Here is a 19,181-nt window from a genome sequence, read left to right on the forward strand (position 1 = left end):
TCTGATACGGATCAATAATCACTTTGATGCTGATAATAAAAGTCACAGACAGACTGAAATGTGAACCTTTAATCTTTAGTGCAGTTTAACAGTTTTTAACTTTACAGACTCAAAGAAAAACTAACATCAAACAACTGGAATCATGCAGGTCAGAAAACATCTACACAACTGCAAAATAACACAACAATAACACAACAATAACACAATAATAACAACAATAACACAATAATAACCACAGTCATATTATTAATAATAAATATACAGTCACACGAGGTCAGCTGAGATCTGAGTACCAAAAACTGTAACAAACAGCATAAATACAGACGTCAGTCTGAATGGCTTCAGTCTGAAGGATGAAGAGGAGGAAGAGGAGGTGGAGGAGAAGAGGAAGAGGAGGAAGAGGAAATCTGGAGAAGCTTGTCTTATTTCACGTTTGAGGAGTTAAACAATAATCAGCAGTCTGAACGTCCACAAAGACATTTCAGTCTCCTTTCTGTTGAAGTGTAAACACGACTCGTGACCTTTGACCTCTACAGGCTGCTGTTACAGAACCATCAGAACTGTCTGTTTTCCCTTTTAGAACCAGGAGGAACCAGAACCGTTCCACCTAAAAGACGACACGCAGGGCCGACCGTCTTCGCCACGCTGAGGGTCACATGACCTGTGGAGGACGCTCAGCTGAAGTTTAAAGTGTTTTTGCTCATTTTCACTTTAAAAAGTAACAAATTATGAAGACGCCGGCGAGTCAGGAGGCTGCAAACTAACCCTAACCAGGAGGCTGCAGCTCATAGAACCAGAGTGATGAAGAATAACGTTCAGCCTGAAACACACCTGCTGGTCTCATTCACAGTCTCCACTTTACTTTCCTTCTGTTTATTTTCTGTCTTTGTAACTTTCGGCTCAGATTTCCTCGTTAATCTGAGAATTAATCTGCGACTGTATTATATCTGAATGTCGAGTCTAAAAACAGTGAAGCTCAAAACGATAAAACAAACAAACTAGTTTTTTCTGTTGAAGTTCAGACGTTCTGTGATTCTGTAGAGTCTCAACCAACAAAAAGCTTTAAAGACGTTTCTCATCGGGGCAAAAAATAAAAATAAAAGACATTTCATGGACGACGGCAGATGATTTAAGCTTGTTTGCAATATTTCTTTTTCACTTTTTAAAGTTATATTTTTATTTTTCTCTCTTAATTTCTGTATTATGGATCTTTTTACGTTGTAAAATTTTATTTCTGCTTGTGTTTTTGTGACTAGTTTATTTTTTGCTCCCTGTACTGTTGTCTATACTGCAATATCGCTGTTGTAAATAAAGTAAAAAATAAAAATAAAAAAACTCAGATGCAACAACAAACTGTCACATCTATGTTTAAATTATCAAACTGATTCTGTCTGAAGCTTAAAGTCAGAATCTGTTCAGCAGGTTTAGTTTTACTGAGCTGATAAACATGTGACCCTCCATCAGTCATGTGACCCTCCATTAGTCATGTGATGTCTCTCCAAGTGCAAACGAGAGGGGAACACTTAATCTGTTGCACCACCAGGACGAGTTTAGAGTCGTACCATTGAGGAGGGGAGCATATTAACAGACGGACTGGGAACAACAGGGGACAGTTTATATTGTCGCACCAACATCAGATTCCAATCAGTGACATCACTCCCCTCAGTGGCCTCTGATTGGTCTGTTCATCTCTGACATCACTGGAGGCCAGAACCTGCTGAGAGCTAACATGCTAACAAGTGTTAGCATGTTGGCTAGCTGTAGTCCAGACAGCTAGCGAAGATGTTAACACATCGGATTGGAGCTACAGAGTGAGGATGGTATTAGCAATATTAACCTATCAGTTAGCATGTTAGCTAACTGAAAGTGTAGAGTCAGGTTAACTTTAGCAGTATTAGTCAGTTAGCATATTAGCTTAGCAAGTTAGCCTGTCAGTTAGCATGTTAGCCAGCAGGTTAGCCTATCAGCTCAGCAGGTTAGCCTGTCAGTCAGCATGTTAGCTCAGCAGGTTAGCCTCAGTTAGCATGTTAGCTCAGCAGGGTAGCCTGTCAGAGAGCATGTCAGCTCAGCAGGTTAGCCTGTCAGTTAGCATGTTAACTCAGCAGGTTAGCCTGTCAGTTAGCATGTTAGCTCAGCAGGTTAGCCTGTCAGTGAGCATGTCAGCTCAGCAGGTTAGCCTGTCAGTTAGTATGTTGGCTCACCAGGTTAGCCTGTCAGTTAGCATGTTAGCCCAGCAGGTTAGCCTGTCAGTGAGCATGTCAAGCCCACCAGATTAGCCTGTCAGTTAGCATGTTAGCTCAGCAGCAGCAGCTCGTCATCGCTGCTCTCCGTCCTCCTCGCTGCCTCCAGACAGGCGTCGGGGATCCGAGCTGTGTGCACCATCCCGCAGTGTTCACAGGGACCGCTGCTGCCTCCTCGAGTGCTGTTTCCGTGGTGCTGGCGATGGGCGTGGCCTGTGGAGGAGGGGTGTGGCTCCAGCAGGGACTGTCGGACGTCACCAACCAATGAGGAGGAGGAGGAGGAGTCGGAGTCGGAGACAGGAATCAGGAGCTCCACGTCTTCCTCTTCCTCTCTGCTCCCTCGTCGCTCTGCGGCCTCGACCCTGCCTCTTCCTGTCTCCAGCTGGCGGAGTGGACTGTGGTTGGTCCAGGTCTGGTTCTGCTGGTTCTGGCTGGTTCTGGTCAGGGTCCTGGCAAGGCGGTGCAGGTTCTGGGCTAGGCGTTGCAGGGCAGAGGTGGGTGGAGCCTGGAGACCCGAGGCATTGCCATGACACTCAGGGTCTGGACTGGAAGTTACCACGGCAACAGGGCTAGATGGGGGTGGGGCCTCTCTGGGACGGTCTCGGACTCTGTCGCGGCCGGGCGCCGGGGTCACGGAGGTGGCGGATGTCGTCACGGATACAACGGCCTCCACAGCGCTGGAGGGCGGGGTTTTCTGTGGGAGGGGGGCCACAGGCCCACCCACTGCGCCCACGCCGCGCTCCCTCCCCCGCTCGCCCTCCGTGTCCGTGTCATCTGAGTCCGGAGACAGCAGGTCTGAACCAGAACTCCCAGTGCTCCCAGTTCCAGCGCTGTCCTCCAGGTCAGCAGAGACCAGAGCCAGAGAGCCGGACCGCCGCGACCGTGAGAAGGTGAAGAGACGGCGCCACAGGTTGCTATGACGACCAGTAGACGGGAGGCGCAGAGAGGTAAAGCCGAGCTGAGAGCGAACAGCCAGACGGAGGTTCTCCAGGACGGACGCCTGAAGACAGAAACACAAATAAAGTCAAGCAGCTGTCTCTGTTTCCCGCCGTCACTCACGTCCCCGCAGAACTTTACACCTCTCTAAAAAAAACCTGTAATAATCATCATTAGTTTCATTAATTAGTTCTAATCAGTAATCCTCCTGTCATGAACTATGTTTATTACTTTATTTGATCTTTTTTTCACTGACACTTCAATAAAGTTGTTTAATAAAACATAGGATTCTTCCTGTGCTTAGCCCCGCCCATCAGGCACATCTGACCAATGAAAGGAGAGAACGTCCTCAACTGGCCTTCAGTGATGCTGGAATGCGTGAAAGGAAACCAGCTCATCACTGCTCCGTCCTCCCCTGAACCAGAGCACTGACAGAACCTGAACTGTGCGTACCTGGCTCCCAGAGCACACTGGGAAGTCCTCCACAGGTGGAATCAATCCCTGGGCGATCAGCTGACCATACGAGGGCGGGGCTTCTCTTCTCAGCAGCTCCGCCTCCACTCTGGACAACTGGGTCTCAAATGACCTGCAACAACCAATCATAGAGCTCACAAGTCAGTTTTATTTATACAGCCCCAAATCATAACAACAACCAATCACACAGCTCACAACAACCAATCAGAGGCCACGGAGGCGACTCACCTGCGTTCGAACATGCGCAGCGAGTAGAGCTTGCAGGTGCAGCCGAGGGCAATGACCAGCAAGAGGCCACAGATCAGGCTGCCAATGACGGCGGCGGTGATGACTCTGGTGGGAACGATGACGGGACAACTTTCCTCATCACTGCCGTCACCACAGTCGTCCTGCGCATCGCACACCCACGACTCAAACACACAGCGGTTATTCTAAGGTCAGAGGTCAAACACACAGCGGTTATTCTAAGGTCAGAGGTCAAACACACAGTGGTTATTCTGCTAGTGGGACAGAGGTCAGAGATCAGGGTACCTTGCAGTGGAAGTTGCCCGGCTGGCAGAAGAAGCAGTTCTTCTCATCGGACCCGTTGGGGCAGCGGTTCTGGTAGTTGCAGCGATCTGATCGGGGGTAACAGGCTCCGTTCCTGGAACAGGGGAACTCATCCTCCTGACAGGCCGAGCAGTTCAGCTCGTCCCGGCCATTGGGACAGTGCCAGTACCCGTCGCAGCGCTGCTGCTCGGTGTAGCAGCCCCAGTTCCCACCACAGGGAACCTCCCAGGGCAGGCAGAACCCGTCCACCTTAAGAACCGAGAGAGAACCAAAAACAAGTCCAGTCCACCTTAAAAATACCACCTGCTTAACCAAAACCCATCCGCTATAAACCCAACAGGAAGTACACACCTGGTAAGTGACGTTGAACCCTCTAGCAGCATTGATCTTGTCGGCGTAGAAGTGAACTCGGAGCTGGCCAGACGATGAAACCACGGCGACCGGCGCTCTGGAGTCAAAAGCAGTGAGAACCCTGAGGAGACGGCGAGGGTTCTCCTCCAGTCCGTCGTACACCTTCACATAGTCACCATAACCCGTTCCATCGAGTTTAAAGTCAGTGAACCGCAGGATGACCTGCAAGAGGAGCATCAGATGGTAGGTTAACGTTATTCAGAGTTTGAGGAGCAAGAAGAACTGGTCAAAGGTCAGAGGTTACCTTCCTGTGGTCTCCGGTGTCAATCAGCCAGGTGCAGTTACTTCCTGGAGGATAGAAGTCAGGGTAGTTTGGTGAGCTGAAGGAACCGTAGAAGTTCCTCAACCATTCTCCACAAGTGGGAACGTCACAGTCGATCTCATCACCAAGATCCTGAAACAAACATCATATAAACTGTATCAAACATTTAAAAGGTCCTGGAAAAACAAAGTGCATATAAACAACAATATCACACTCATGTTGAAACAGAGGGACTGGTCTCAGCAGGGAGCAGTACTCAGACACAGATTGAGGGTCTTGACGGATGAAGGAAGGGACTCTGAAACCCGACTGAAACATCCTCCATAGAGGAGGCAGAGCTGCAGGACTTGGGGGAAGAGTTGTCCTGAGGGAATTATAAAGCTCTACATGATTAAGGCTCCACAAAGGATGATGTTCACCCTAAGATACTGAAAGCTCTGGACATTAGGGGGCCTTCTTGGTTGATGCCTCTTTAGTGTCACTTGGAGGTTGGGGACCATCCTTGTGGACTGACAGACCAGGTGTATCAGGGTTCCTCGCTGCTCAGACATCATGGGAAAGCTTCGGTCAGGCTGCTGATTGGTTGCTGAACCTCGGGTTCAGTTGATTCTGTCGTGGTACAGAGCACCAGAGTGAGAGCTGTTTGTATCTCAGCAGGTTGGACTCAGACAGGGTTCCTCTTATGATGATTCTGTTTGTGGTTTTCAAGGGTAAATCTCTCAGTGTAGAAAAGGTATTTTGATAAAACTGAATAAGTGTGAAAGGGATGAGAGTCAGGAGCTCCAGGTCTGAGGTTACAGGGCTCTGACAGGACAGTGGAACACTGAAGTTTCCTTGGTAAGGTGTCCAGACTCATGGACGCCTCCTTGTGGAGGTTTTCCTCTGTTCTCCAATTACTTCAAGGATGGAACTGATAGTAAAATTGATGTTTTTAAGGTCTTCTTAGCAGCATGTTTCCAGCTGTGACTGATGTTGTCCAGGTTTACAATGTAAACTAAAACACACAGGTCAACACATGCAGGCTGTCGTCACATATTTTTTCATTATTATTATTGGTTACCATGGTTAAACATGCAGGCTGTGTGACTGTCTGGCAGGTGAAGTGTATTCTGGGTGAAGGTTTTACCTGGCAGTCGATGCTGCCGTCGCATCGCAGGCTGTGCGGCAGGCAGGTGTAGATGCGGGTGTAGCGGGACAGGCAAGGGAACTGGTTCAGGCTGCAGGGCTGGAAGGAGAAGGGAGAGTCCACACACAGCTCTTCGTCCGAGTTGTCACCACACTCATCCATGGAGTTACAGCGCCACCAGTCTGGGATGCACTTCCCATTAGAGCAGTGGAACTGGTCCACGTCACAGCTGGAAGCCTCTGGCTTACCTGCAATAACAAGGTCCACACAGACCCTCAGAGACCTTCAGAGAACAGGAACAAGGACCACAAAGACCCTCACAAACTCGCAGAGACCTGCAGGCCCTGGGAGTCCTGATCCTCACCAGAGATGTAGGAGAGTCTGAACCCCTTCCCCGTCAGACTGTCATCAGAGTGGAAGTGGATCCAGACATGGTCCTGGGAGGAGATGTACGGAGGCGGAAGGGAGGAACCGCAGACCCGCAGTCCGTCCAGGTTCCTGTAGCTGCTGACAGACATCCAGTCTGAGGAGCAGCGGTGGGACCCCTGCAGGTCGAAATCCTGGAAGCTGAGGGGGACAGGACACATCAGACCTCTGACCTCTGTGGCTGGTGCAGTTACCATGGAAACAGCCATGTTACCTGATGGTGACGGTGTCTCCAGGTCGGGCTCTGATGTTCCAGCTGCAGTTCAGTCGGGCCGGATACTGAAATGGCCAACCAGGGCTGGTGATGACACCACTGGAGGCCCGAAGCAGCTCCACCCCCTCCCCACAGGCTGAGAGACAGACAGGCAGAGAGACAGACAGGTCAGAGACAGATACAAAGAGAGAGCAGCACCTGCCCCTGGTCCCCCTCCCCACCTACAGCAGTGGACCTATGAAGCAGAAGCTAACTGTGGTCCCCCTTCCCACCTACAACAGCGAAGCTACGCAGCAGTAGCTGACTGTGGTCCCCCTCCCCACCTACAGCAGTAGACGTATGAAGCAGTAGCTGCCCCTGGTCCCCCTCCTCACCTACAGCAGTGGACCTATGAAGCAGTAGCTCACCGTGGTCCCCTTCCCCACCTACAGCAGCGAAGCTACGTAGCAGTAGCTGCCCCTGGTCCCCCTCCCCACCTACAGCAGTGGACCTATGAAGCAGTAGCTGCCCCTGGTCCCCCTCTCCACCTACAGCAGTGGATGTATGAAGCAGTAGCTGCCCCTGGTCCCCCTCTCCACCTACAGCAGCGGACGTATGAAGCAGTAGCTGCCCCTGGTCCCCCTCTCCACCTACAGCAGCGGACGTAGGAAGCAGTAGCTGCCCCTGGTCCCCCTCTCCACCTACAGCAGCATAGCTACGCAGCAGTAGCTGACCGTGGTCCCCCTCTCCACCTACAGCAGCGGACGTATGAAGCAGTAGCTGCCCCTGGTCCCCCTCTCCACACACAGCAGTGGAGCTATGCTGCAGTTGTAGCCCAGCCTACGGCTCTTAGTGTGGTATAAAGGAGATCTTTGCTGTCAGATCTAGCCAGTAAAACAGGGTAAATCACATATTTGGTTAAGGTCTCTGTGCTATTTATATATCACCAGTAGATTCTCCTTATTTTGATGAAGACATTTTTGAAACTCTCCATTAGGGCTGTAGTCTGCTGGTCGATTAGTTGGTCGATATGCTCTCATCCGAAGATCATCCTTAAATCAAATCGTCAGGGAGGTAGTGCATCTCTGTCAGGACTTCTTTTTTTCCTGCTGTACTGAAATCGTACCGAACCGTAAACTTGGTGTACCATTACACCCTGACAAAATTCCAATTAAAATCTGGTTTAAAATATGTGACGGTGTCATCCTGCCCACTGCGCTGTATGGTAGTGAAATCTGGCGTCCACTCAGTCATCACAGCTAAACCTGCTGCAACAAACATCCAACACAGTCTTCAGTTCAGCAGATACATTTTACACAGAAAAACACTGAACAAATGCAGATACCTGCTGATAATTAACACTTAAAAGAGAGCACTTGAATGTTTTAATCTCCTTAAATCCAGCCCCCGAGACCCCCTCCACTCCAAAACCCTCCAAACCAAGAGCTGAGCCCAGAAGAGTCCCCCATGTCAGCTGGTACTGAGACTAACTGCCCCTCTCAGACACACTCTGACCAGTCTGACCAGTCTCACACCAGCACTGCTTTCCAAACACCAATCACAGTCAACCAAACTATAACACCATGTAAAGAAACCAGTCTGCTTAGATATGTAGATCAGACTGTTAGCTGTTAGACTGAGTGACCACGAACTGCTGATCCAACAGGACGATACAAAACATCACAGCAACTAAAAGAAAACACAACATGTGTCACTGTTGGACAGGTGAGATGCACTTCCTCCTACAACATAAAACATTCAATGAAATAATCAACATTTATTCTAACAAGTTCAACTCTGTAATCTCACATTTCAAAGAGCTTAATGAGCTCTCAACATTAAAAAGACATGACACACACACACACATACACATACATGCATAGGATATATTGTGTGTGTGTGTGTATATATATATATACACACACACACACAAAGTTGAGTGAGAGATAGAGAGATTTAGTTTGTGTTGTCTTTTGTGTCTCTGACGTGTCATTGGCTGATCAGTTGTGACCTCACCGTTAGAAATCCCGGACACATAGACGTTGTCGTTCCTTTCAGAGGCAGCAATGCATCCTGGGAAACAGAGTTAACAGGACAGAAACAGGAAGTTTGTCAGTGTGCAGGGTCAGCCATGTTTGTTTACTACCGTATCCACGGAAACGCTCTCATTAGCTTTAACCGGTTTGTAAAAACATCCTTGAGGACTCCTGACAGGAAGTTACAGCCTCTCTATCTCTATCTGTTCAACACCTGGAAACACCTGTTAAATACCTGGAAACATCTGTTCAACACCTGAAACATCTGTTAAATACCTGGAAACATCTGGAAACACCTTGAAACATCTGTTCAACATCTGGAAACACCTATTAAATACCTGGAAACATCTGTTCAACATCTGGAAACATCTGTTCAACACCTGAAACATCTGTTCAACATCTGGAAATACCTGGTTCACATAAGTCTCGGTCCAACACTTCTTAGGACTGTTCAGAGGGCCTCTCTATCATCCTAATTATGATCATATTGTTATAATCAATAATCTATCTGGTTAGGCCCACTTTTACAACTCCTGAACATTCCTGACGTTAAAGTCTCTTCTATCAATTTTGGTCTTTTAATTGTGGTTAATTGATAAGACATTTGTCTTTTTCTTTACTGAAACCTGGCTGAAGCTACCCAGGCCAAGACTACGTCCACACTAATACGTTTCCATTTTAAAACAGCGTTTGATGTCTGTCCATGTGAGCGTTTTAGCTTTAGAAATAATCTCTGTCCCTGCTGCATCTCGCAGGCCTGCAGCGTTCACACACTGTTTCTACACTGACTGTATATAAATATTAATATACAGAAAGAAATGTTTCATATCATTCCATTATAAATGTTATTTATATGTAGTTTAGACTGTAAAAGGTTAAGAAGCATGTGCTCAATTGTGATTAATAAATAAATAATATGTGAGGTGAAAGCGTGGCCTGGTGGGGTCTGGTTCAGGATCCTTCTGTGTCAAACAGACACTCTTCACACAGGACGGATTTTTATAAATACTGATTATTCTGCCAGTTAAACCCGACCGTCACGACACCACGTTCCCCTAACGAGACAAACAGCGGCGCTCAGGCTGATCACAGCAGTGACACTTCACGCCTGTTACATGTTCTACAGACACTGAAACTATAGTGAAAGATGTCACGATGCTGATATGATGTCAATATGACTATCAACATCATTTTCACTGTCTGTTTTTGCACGAGGCTGAAGGAGCAAATCACTGCTCTTCAATCAGGACACAAGAAACATGTTTTAAATGTAACTGAGTAGTTTCTACTAATGTTCACAACAGCAAGGTCACTATAAACTCAGTAACATCTCCGAGGAGACGAACATGTTGATAAAATAAATGTGTGTGTGTGTGTATAGTGTGTGAGTGTGTGTATAGTGTGAGTGTGTGGTGTGTGAGTGTGTGGTGCATGTATAGTGTGTGTGTGAGTGTGTGTATAGTGTGAGTGTGTGTGTGTGTATAGTGTGAGTGTGTGTGTGTGTGTATAGTGTGTGTGTGGTGTGTGTATAGTGTGAGTGTGTGTGTGTGGTGTGTGTGTGTGTGTAGTGTGTGTGTGTATAGTGTGTGATTGAGTGTGAGTGTATAGTGTGAGTGCGTGTATAGTGTGAGTGTGTGTATAGTGTGAGTGCGTGTATAGTGTGCGTGTGTGTATAGTGTGTGTGTATAGTGTGTGTGTGTGTGTATAGTGTGTGTATAGTGTGTGTGTGTGTGTGTGTGTATAGTGTGAGTGTATAGTGTGTGTATAGTGTGTGTGTGTGTGTGTGTGTATAGTGTGAGTGTGTGTATAGTGTGTGTATAGTGTGTGTATAGTGTGTGTATAGTGTGTGTATAGTGTGTGTATAGTGTGTATATAGTGTGTGTATAGTGTGTGTATAGTGTGAGTGTATAGTGTGTGTATAGTGTGAGTGCGTGTATAGTGTGAGTGTGTGTGTGTGTATAGTGTGTGTATAGTGTGAGTGCGTGTATAGTGTGAGTGTGTGTGTGTGTGTGTGTGTGTGTGTGTAGTGTGAGTGCGTGTATAGTGTGTGGTGTGAGTGTGTGTGTGTGTGTGTGTATAGTGTGAGTGCGTGTATAGTGTGAGTGTGTGTATAGTGTGAGTGTGTGTGTGTGATTGAGTGAGTGTGTATAGTGTGTGATTGAGTGTGTGTGTATAGTGTGAGTGTGTGTATAGTGTGTGATTGAGTGTGTGTGTATAGTGTGAGTGTGTGTATAGTGTGAGTGTGTGTATAGTGTGTGATTGAGTGTGTGTGTATAGTGTGAGTGTGTGTATAGTGTGAGTGTGAGTGAGTGTGTATAGTGTGAGTGTGAGTGAGTGTGTATAGTGTGAGTGTGAGTGAGTGTGTATAGTGTGAGTATGTGTGTGTATAGTGTGAGTATGTGTGTGTATAGTGTGAGTGTGTGTGTGTGTGTATAGTGTGTGGTGTGAGTGTGTGTGTGTGTGTGTGTATAGTGTGTGTATAGTGTGTGATTGAGTGAGTGTGTATAGTGTGAGTGTGTGTATAGTGTGAGTGTGTGTATAGTGTGAGTGTGAGTGAGTGTGTATAGTGTGAGTGTGAGTGAGTGTGTATAGTGTGAGTATGTGTGTGTATAGTGTGAGTGTGTGTGTGTGTGTATAGTGTGTGGTGTGAGTGTGTGTGTGTGTGTGTGTATAGTGTGTGTATAGTGTGTGATTGAGTGTGAGTGTGTGTGTGTGTGTGTGTATAGTGTGTGTATAGTGTGTGATTGAGTGTGTGTGTGTGTGTGTGTGTGTGTATAGTGTGTGTATAGTGTGTGATTGAGTGTGTGTGTGTGTGTGTGTGTGTGTGTGTATAGTGTGTGTATAGTGTGTGTATAGTGTGTGATTGAGTGTGTGTGTGTGTGTGTGTGTGTGTGTATAGTGTGTGTATAGTGTGTGATTGAGTGTGAGTGTGTGTGTGTGTGTGTGTATAGTGTGTGTATAGTGTGTGGTGTGAGTGTGTGTGTGTGTATAGTGTGTGTATAGTGTGTGATTGAGTGAGTGTGTATAGTGTGAGTGTGTGTATAGTGTGAGTGTGTGTATAGTGTGAGTGTGAGTGAGTGTGTATAGTGTGAGTGTGAGTGAGTGTGTATAGTGTGAGTATGTGTGTGTATAGTGTGAGTGTGTGTGTGTGTGTATAGTGTGTGGTGTGAGTGTGTGTGTGTGTATAGTGTGTGATTGAGTGTGAGTGTGTGTGTGTATAGTGTGTGTATAGTGTGTGATTGAGTGTGTGTGTGTGTGTGTGTGTGTGTGTATAGTGTGTGTATAGTGTGTGATTGAGTGTGTGTGTGTGTGTGTGTGTGTGTGTGTATAGTGTGTGTATAGTGTGTGTATAGTGTGTGATTGAGTGTGTGTGTGTGTGTGTGTGTGTGTATAGTGTGTGTAACGGTGCTGATATGATGTCAATATGACTATCAACATCATTTTCACTGTCTGTTTTTGCACGAGGCTGAAGGAGCAAATCACTGCTCTTCAATCAGGACACAAGAAACATGTTTTAAATGTAACTGAGTAGTTTCTACTAATGTTCACAACAGCAAGGTCACTATAAACTCAGTAACATCTCCGAGGAGACGAACATGTTGATAAAATAAATGTGTGTGTGTGTGTATAGTGTGTGAGTGTGTGTATAGTGTGAGTGTGTGGTGTGTGAGTGTGTGGTGCATGTATAGTGTGTGTGTGAGTGTGTGTATAGTGTGAGTGTGTGTGTGTGTATAGTGTGAGTGTGTGTGTGTGTATAGTGTGTGTGTGGTGTGTGTATAGTGTGAGTGTGTGTGTGTGGTGTGTGTGTGTGTGTAGTGTGTGTGTGTATAGTGTGTGATTGAGTGTGAGTGTATAGTGTGAGTGCGTGTATAGTGTGAGTGTGTGTATAGTGTGAGTGCGTGTATAGTGTGCGTGTGTGTATAGTGTGTGTGTATAGTGTGTGTGTGTGTGTATAGTGTGTGTGTGTGTGTGTGTGTATAGTGTGAGTGTATAGTGTGTGTATAGTGTGTGTGTGTGTGTGTGTGTATAGTGTGAGTGTGTGTATAGTGTGTGTATAGTGTGTGTATAGTGTGTGTATAGTGTGTGTATAGTGTGTGTATAGTGTGTGTATAGTGTGTATATAGTGTGTGTATAGTGTGTGTATAGTGTGAGTGTATAGTGTGTGTATAGTGTGAGTGCGTGTATAGTGTGAGTGTGTGTGTGTGTATAGTGTGTGTATAGTGTGAGTGCGTGTATAGTGTGAGTGTGTGTGTGTGTGTGTGTGTGTGTGTGTAGTGTGAGTGCGTGTATAGTGTGTGGTGTGAGTGTGTGTGTGTGTGTGTGTATAGTGTGAGTGCGTGTATAGTGTGAGTGTGTGTATAGTGTGAGTGTGTGTGTGTGATTGAGTGAGTGTGTATAGTGTGTGATTGAGTGTGTGTGTATAGTGTGAGTGTGTGTATAGTGTGTGATTGAGTGTGTGTGTATAGTGTGAGTGTGTGTATAGTGTGAGTGTGTGTATAGTGTGTGATTGAGTGTGTGTGTATAGTGTGAGTGTGTGTATAGTGTGAGTGTGAGTGAGTGTGTATAGTGTGAGTGTGAGTGAGTGTGTATAGTGTGAGTGTGAGTGAGTGTGTATAGTGTGAGTATGTGTGTGTATAGTGTGAGTATGTGTGTGTATAGTGTGAGTGTGTGTGTGTGTGTATAGTGTGTGGTGTGAGTGTGTGTGTGTGTGTGTGTATAGTGTGTGTATAGTGTGTGATTGAGTGAGTGTGTATAGTGTGAGTGTGTGTATAGTGTGAGTGTGTGTATAGTGTGAGTGTGAGTGAGTGTGTATAGTGTGAGTGTGAGTGAGTGTGTATAGTGTGAGTATGTGTGTGTATAGTGTGAGTGTGTGTGTGTGTGTATAGTGTGTGGTGTGAGTGTGTGTGTGTGTGTGTGTATAGTGTGTGTATAGTGTGTGATTGAGTGTGAGTGTGTGTGTGTGTGTGTGTATAGTGTGTGTATAGTGTGTGATTGAGTGTGTGTGTGTGTGTGTGTGTGTGTATAGTGTGTGTATAGTGTGTGATTGAGTGTGTGTGTGTGTGTGTGTGTGTGTGTGTATAGTGTGTGTATAGTGTGTGTATAGTGTGTGATTGATTGAGTGTGTGTGTGTGTGTGTGTGTGTGTGTGTATAGTGTGTGTATAGTGTGTGATTGAGTGTGAGTGTGTGTGTGTGTGTGTATAGTGTGTGTATAGTGTGTGGTGTGAGTGTGTGTGTGTGTATAGTGTGTGTATAGTGTGTGATTGAGTGAGTGTGTATAGTGTGAGTGTGTGTATAGTGTGAGTGTGTGTATAGTGTGAGTGTGAGTGAGTGTGTATAGTGTGAGTGTGAGTGAGTGTGTATAGTGTGAGTATGTGTGTGTATAGTGTGAGTGTGTGTGTGTGTGTATAGTGTGTGGTGTGAGTGTGTGTGTGTGTGTGTGTATAGTGTGTGATTGAGTGTGAGTGTGTGTGTGTGTGTGTGTATAGTGTGTGTATAGTGTGTGATTGAGTGTGTGTGTGTGTGTGTGTGTGTGTGTATAGTGTGTGTATAGTGTGTGATTGAGTGTGTGTGTGTGTGTGTGTGTGTGTGTGTGTGTGTATAGTGTGTGTATAGTGTGTGTATAGTGTGTGTATAGTGTGTGATTGAGTGTGTGTGTGTGTGTGTGTGTGTGTATAGTGTGTGTATAGTGTGTGATTGAGTGTGAGTGTGAGTGTGTGTGTGTGTATAGTGTGTGTATAGTGTGTGGTGTGAGTGTGTGTGTGTGTATAGTGTGTGTATAGTGTGTGATTGAGTGTGAGTGTGTGTGTGTGTGTGTGTGTATAGTGTGTGATTGAGTGTGTGTGTCGAGCGTCTCTTTCCGTTGCTGTTTAATCGTTTACTCAGTGAAAAGTGAAAAGTTGTGGCAGTAAAATCTTTTTTGCGTTAGTGGTGAAGAGAAACCGACTCTGATGGAATAAATAATGACGTGTTGATGGAAACCAGTCTGACCAGTCGCTTCTTTTAAGGCAACCAATCATATATTAGAGGGTTTCCTCCTCCGACTGGTGCTCAGGGTGACAAACACATGCTGGTCTATCATACAGCAGCGGTTACAGTGCTAATATGCTGTCAAGATACTGTTGTCATAGAAACAAAACCCATGCTGGGATGATGTCTGGACACATCTCTGCTATACAGACCATCAACTATTACCAGTTACCGGCTTCCACTCGGCTGGAATCGCTCTCTTCAGTCGGTAGTCAGGCTACTCACTACTGTCACTACTGTCACTACTGTCACTACTGTCACTTTCAGCCACGCTTGTTGTTATTATGACGTCATGACATCAACAAGTCAGATACTGCCGTTGCCATGACAACAACTTCTTTTATCATATTCAAAATGATACCGATATGCAACGTCCTGCTCTGCTCAGCCTGCTGGTTGGACCCCATTCAGGACTGAAAACAGGAGGGACTGGTCCTGGTCCTGGTCCTGGTCCTGGTCCTGGTCCTGGTCCAGGCTGTGGACCGTCTCCTCTCTCAGGTGTTTTAGACTTGTCTTTATGCTGGAGTTATTGTCTACAATATTTTGATTTGTGATGCCTTTAGACTAATTTTTATGGTTAGAAAATATTAGTTATAGAAACCTGAAACTCTTCAAAAACACAGTAAAACTTCAGATCAGGTTTTCATAGAACATTTCTAGAACAATTAAAACCAACAGTATTTACAACACTAAGGTGTTTCCAACTAGTGAACGTCTGTGGAGAAACATTAAAGGACGAGTTCACAATTTTTCGAGTGTGTCCTTAACCAACAGTCAGTCACATGACCATTAAAGCTGCTGTAATCATTCCTCCTGTTCATACTGACCATCAGAAGATCCCTTCATAAAATCCACAGTCCTCCTTCTGTGCAAAAATGTATTTAAAGTTGATCTGAAGCTAATATGAAGCTTCAGCGTCCAAATGAGTCAAATCAAGTAGATATCTTTCAACGTTACAGTCTTTTTAGTGCCAAAGTTCCTCTTTTTGTTACTATACTTCCACCTGCAGCTCAACAGGGAAACACTGTCCGAGGAAACACAAAGAGGGAATTTGATGCTAAAAAGACTGTAAATGTGTCAGATATCCACTTGATATGACTAACTCAGACTGATGAAGCTGAATAGAAGCTTCACACAGACTTTAAATGACTGTGTGGACACACTGTGGATTTTGGCCTTTGAAGGATCTTTTAATATCCAGTATGTATAGGAGGAATGATTACAGTGAGGAAAACCTCTTTCACTGCTCATACGGACGCCTGACTGATGGTTTAACACACATTATGACTGAATGTGACACACGAAACAGAAGAAGAAGTGTCGGTTTGTCTTCATGTTAACTTACAAAGAAGAATAAGAGTCAAGGAGAACCAAAAACAGGTCAATACTCTGTATCAGCTGATCCTGAGTCAGTGAACTCACCTGACAGCAGCAGCAGGCAGATGCAGGCTGAGCGGCTCTGCCTGCAGGCGGCTCTGAGGGCCATAATAACACTGATGAGGATGATGAAGGTGATGAAGGTCACTACACAGCAGCAGCTGGAGGAGCTAACAGCTGCATGTCACCACTAATCTAATAAAACCCAGCTGAGCTCTGTTAGCTTAGCATCTGCTACACACACAATAACTGTCCTCTCTGCTATAATCTATCTATGCTAACTATGCTAAGCTAAGCTAACGTCTGGTGGAACAAAGACATCTGCCTGCGGCTAGCTCCGGCTAACAGCTAACGCTAGCTCCGACCAGCTGTTAGCATAAAAGACATTACAGCAACATCTCAGCTCAGTGTGAACACAGCGAATCATGACGGAAACTATTGGATCTGTGTTCAATAAGAAGCTAACTTTAGCTGCCAGGCTAACTGGCTGCTTCTCTGAGACAGATCATCAGAAGCTAACAGCTAACGGAGCTAACAGTAACAACACTGGCCGAGTAGCTGGAGCATGCTAACGGAGCTAAAATCCTCCCGGGTTACACCGAGCTGACCCGAGCTAACTGTGCTATCCAGGTGTGTGGTGAGCAGCGCGAGCATCTGACAACATGTCCACAGGTAGATTCAGTTGTTAGCTGTTAGCCGTTAGCTGCTGATGCCGAGCTGAACAACAACAGTCTGCAGCAGCTGCTTCGTGTGTGTGGGTAAGCCCCGCCCTCTGTGTGTGTAAATGTCTGTGACGTCACGAATTCCGAATTCCTCCAACAACACTGAACGTCTGACGTCATATATGTGTATCTACATATATATATATATATATAAATAATAGATAGAGATATAGATACAGATTTATATTTGCTGGCAGCAACACACACACATACAGACTGGCTGAATATATCGGTTCCTTTCCACCTTTTTTAAAACAACTAAATTTTCTCTGCATTAAGTTGAAACTGACAGAAGTATCTGTGATCCATCATTCTTTATTTGACATTGAATATAACTGAAACTTTGCTTTTGATTTACAACATATTATTTAATACAATAAAACAAATGAAAATAGCCAAAAATAACTTAATATTTAGTAGCTCAGCCTTTGGAGGCAATAACTGCAGTCAAGCTCTTTCTGTAAGTCTGAATAATGTTTCTACTCTTCTTCACTGGTAGTTCAGCCTCTTCTTGATCAAACTGCTCCAGTTCTCTCAGGTTTGATGGCTGCCGTCTCCCAGCTGCAGGTTTCAGCTCTTTCCACAGATGTTCAACAGATTCAGATCAGGACTCATAGCAGCCGCTACTCTGATGTATGTTTGGGGTCATTATCCTGCTGGAGGACTCATAACCGAAGACTCCGCTTTCTGACACTGAGCTGCATGTTTCGCTCCAAAATGCCTCGATAGTCTTGTGATTTCATTGTGCTGCACAGATTCACGAAGCAGCAAAGCAACATCCTCCATGTTTCACAGTAGACATGCTGTTCTTTTCTTTGAAGGCTTCATCTTTTCTTCTGGGTCGGTGCGATTTACCAAAAAGCTCTAGTTTACTTTCATCTGTCCAAAGCACATTCTCCCAGAAGGACTGCGGCTTGTCAACATGCATTTTAGTAAAGTCCAGTCTGACTTTGTTGTGTCTCCCTCTTAGAAGTGGGGTCTTCCTGGGTCTTCTACCACGGAGCCCGTTTTCATTCAGACAGTGAAACTATTGTACCTTGAAGTTGAAGATCAGCTTGGATCTGTATTGAAGTTTTCTTTGGTTCTTTCTCCACCATTCAAACAGTTTTCCTCTTGTGACCACGTCCAGAGATGTCGGATGCAGCTCCATCAGCCTTAAACTTCTTCATAATATCGGCAGCAGTGGTCACAGGAACATCGAGCTCTTTGGAGATGATCTTGTAACCTTTACTTGTTTGGCTGTTACCTTTTCTCTAATGTCTTCAGACCGTCTCTAGTTTTCCTGTTTTCAGTGTTCAGTGTGATGCACAAACAGCAGAGTCACTGGCTGCTGAGTGATTATAAGACTGAAAACAGCTGTGATACTAATTAAAACTCAATAGTCTGCTTAAAGTATCACTACAGATCAATTATTTCTCACAACATCTAAAGGGTACCGATAATTTTGTCCATGAACACACACACACACACACACACACACATACATATAGAAAGAGATATATTGATCTAGATATGATGAGAATCAGAGTAACGTGACACCATCTCGACATCCCCAAAGTGTTTTATACTCATTCCAGTTTGATTCTGATTGGTTCAGCGGTTTGAGGTAAACTAATTATTCAGTATTTATTAACTGTAATGTTAGTGATGAATTCAGCACAGCTGAGAGGAGAACAGAAGCTGCTTCTACACATCCAGATGTTCAACATGAGACGAGCTGACAGGACGTATTTATGGAACAACAGATTCATTAACTGCTACTTCAGCTGTCCGATATTATGTCTTATTGATTATTGGTGATGTGTTTGGATTTTAGGATTGTTTAGTTTTTATGTTGAATGTCTTTCTTTATGTTTGTCTTTTAAAATCTTGGGACGATGTTGGAAACTTTAACGTTATCCGTTTATGTCACATCATCTGGGTACAGACAATGTTTTTACCTTATTTTACTGAACACATTATAGCATATTTAATGCATGAATATGTAATAAACACAATCTGATAACAACATCACTGAACATTAAGTTACTAGAAACGCTTTGACTGGATTTCACAGAAGAAGAGATGATGTGTCCTGCGTTACTCTCTCGCCCCGATGATGCGTTTACTCCTCGCTGGATGTTCGCTCTGTGACCTCATGTCGTCACATGTTCATGTCTGCATGTCTGAGCTGACCCCCCCCCTCAGACAGAACAGGTGATGATGCATTGATGACATCACACAGGTAAAACAACAGCAGTGAATCCTGTTTCCTGATGGGAGCCAACATGGCGGCGGACGGGAGCCAACATGGCGGCGGTCTAAGGAGGCGGGTGTCAGCTTGTCAACCTGAATATTCTGATTTTCAACTGATAAAATGAGCACATCAGTGACTTTATAATTAGCATCGGGAAGAGTTCTC

General features: G+C 45.2%; 2 protein-coding genes and 1 long non-coding RNA gene across 3 annotated transcripts in view; 1 reads left to right on the forward strand and 2 right to left on the reverse strand.

The window, feature by feature from the left end:
• The window catches only part of LOC122969996 (regulating synaptic membrane exocytosis protein 2-like), a 78,561-nt gene extending 77,485 nt beyond the window's left edge, over positions 1–1,076 (forward strand). Inside the window, exon 40 of the mRNA XM_044336063.1 lies at positions 1–1,076. This exon is cut by the window's left edge and continues 1,957 nt beyond it. The gene's annotated coding sequence lies outside the window, so the exon portion shown is untranslated.
• Positions 55–16,827, reverse strand: lrp12 (low density lipoprotein receptor-related protein 12). Its single transcript, XM_044336084.1, has 11 exons — positions 16,104–16,827; positions 8,634–8,690; positions 6,639–6,774; positions 6,363–6,565; positions 5,999–6,246; positions 4,855–5,004; positions 4,551–4,772; positions 4,182–4,448; positions 3,879–4,081; positions 3,630–3,762; positions 55–3,240 (listed from the first exon to the last, which is right to left on the reverse strand). The coding sequence occupies exons 1-11, from the start codon at positions 16,165–16,167 to the stop codon at positions 2,293–2,295; spliced, it is 2,631 nt and encodes an 876-aa protein (XP_044192019.1). The 5' UTR covers positions 16,168–16,827; the 3' UTR covers positions 55–2,292.
• LOC122970149 lies at positions 8,697–10,072 on the reverse strand. Its single transcript, XR_006399156.1, has 3 exons — positions 9,064–10,072; positions 8,950–8,980; positions 8,697–8,877 (listed from the first exon to the last, which is right to left on the reverse strand). It is a non-coding gene; the product is annotated as an uncharacterized LOC122970149 (long non-coding RNA).
• Positions 16,828–19,181: the final 2,354 nt, after the last annotated feature.

Source organism: Thunnus albacares, chromosome 19, assembly GCF_914725855.1.
Source record: "Thunnus albacares chromosome 19, fThuAlb1.1, whole genome shotgun sequence".
Lineage (NCBI taxonomy): Eukaryota > Metazoa > Chordata > Actinopteri > Scombriformes > Scombridae > Thunnus > Thunnus albacares.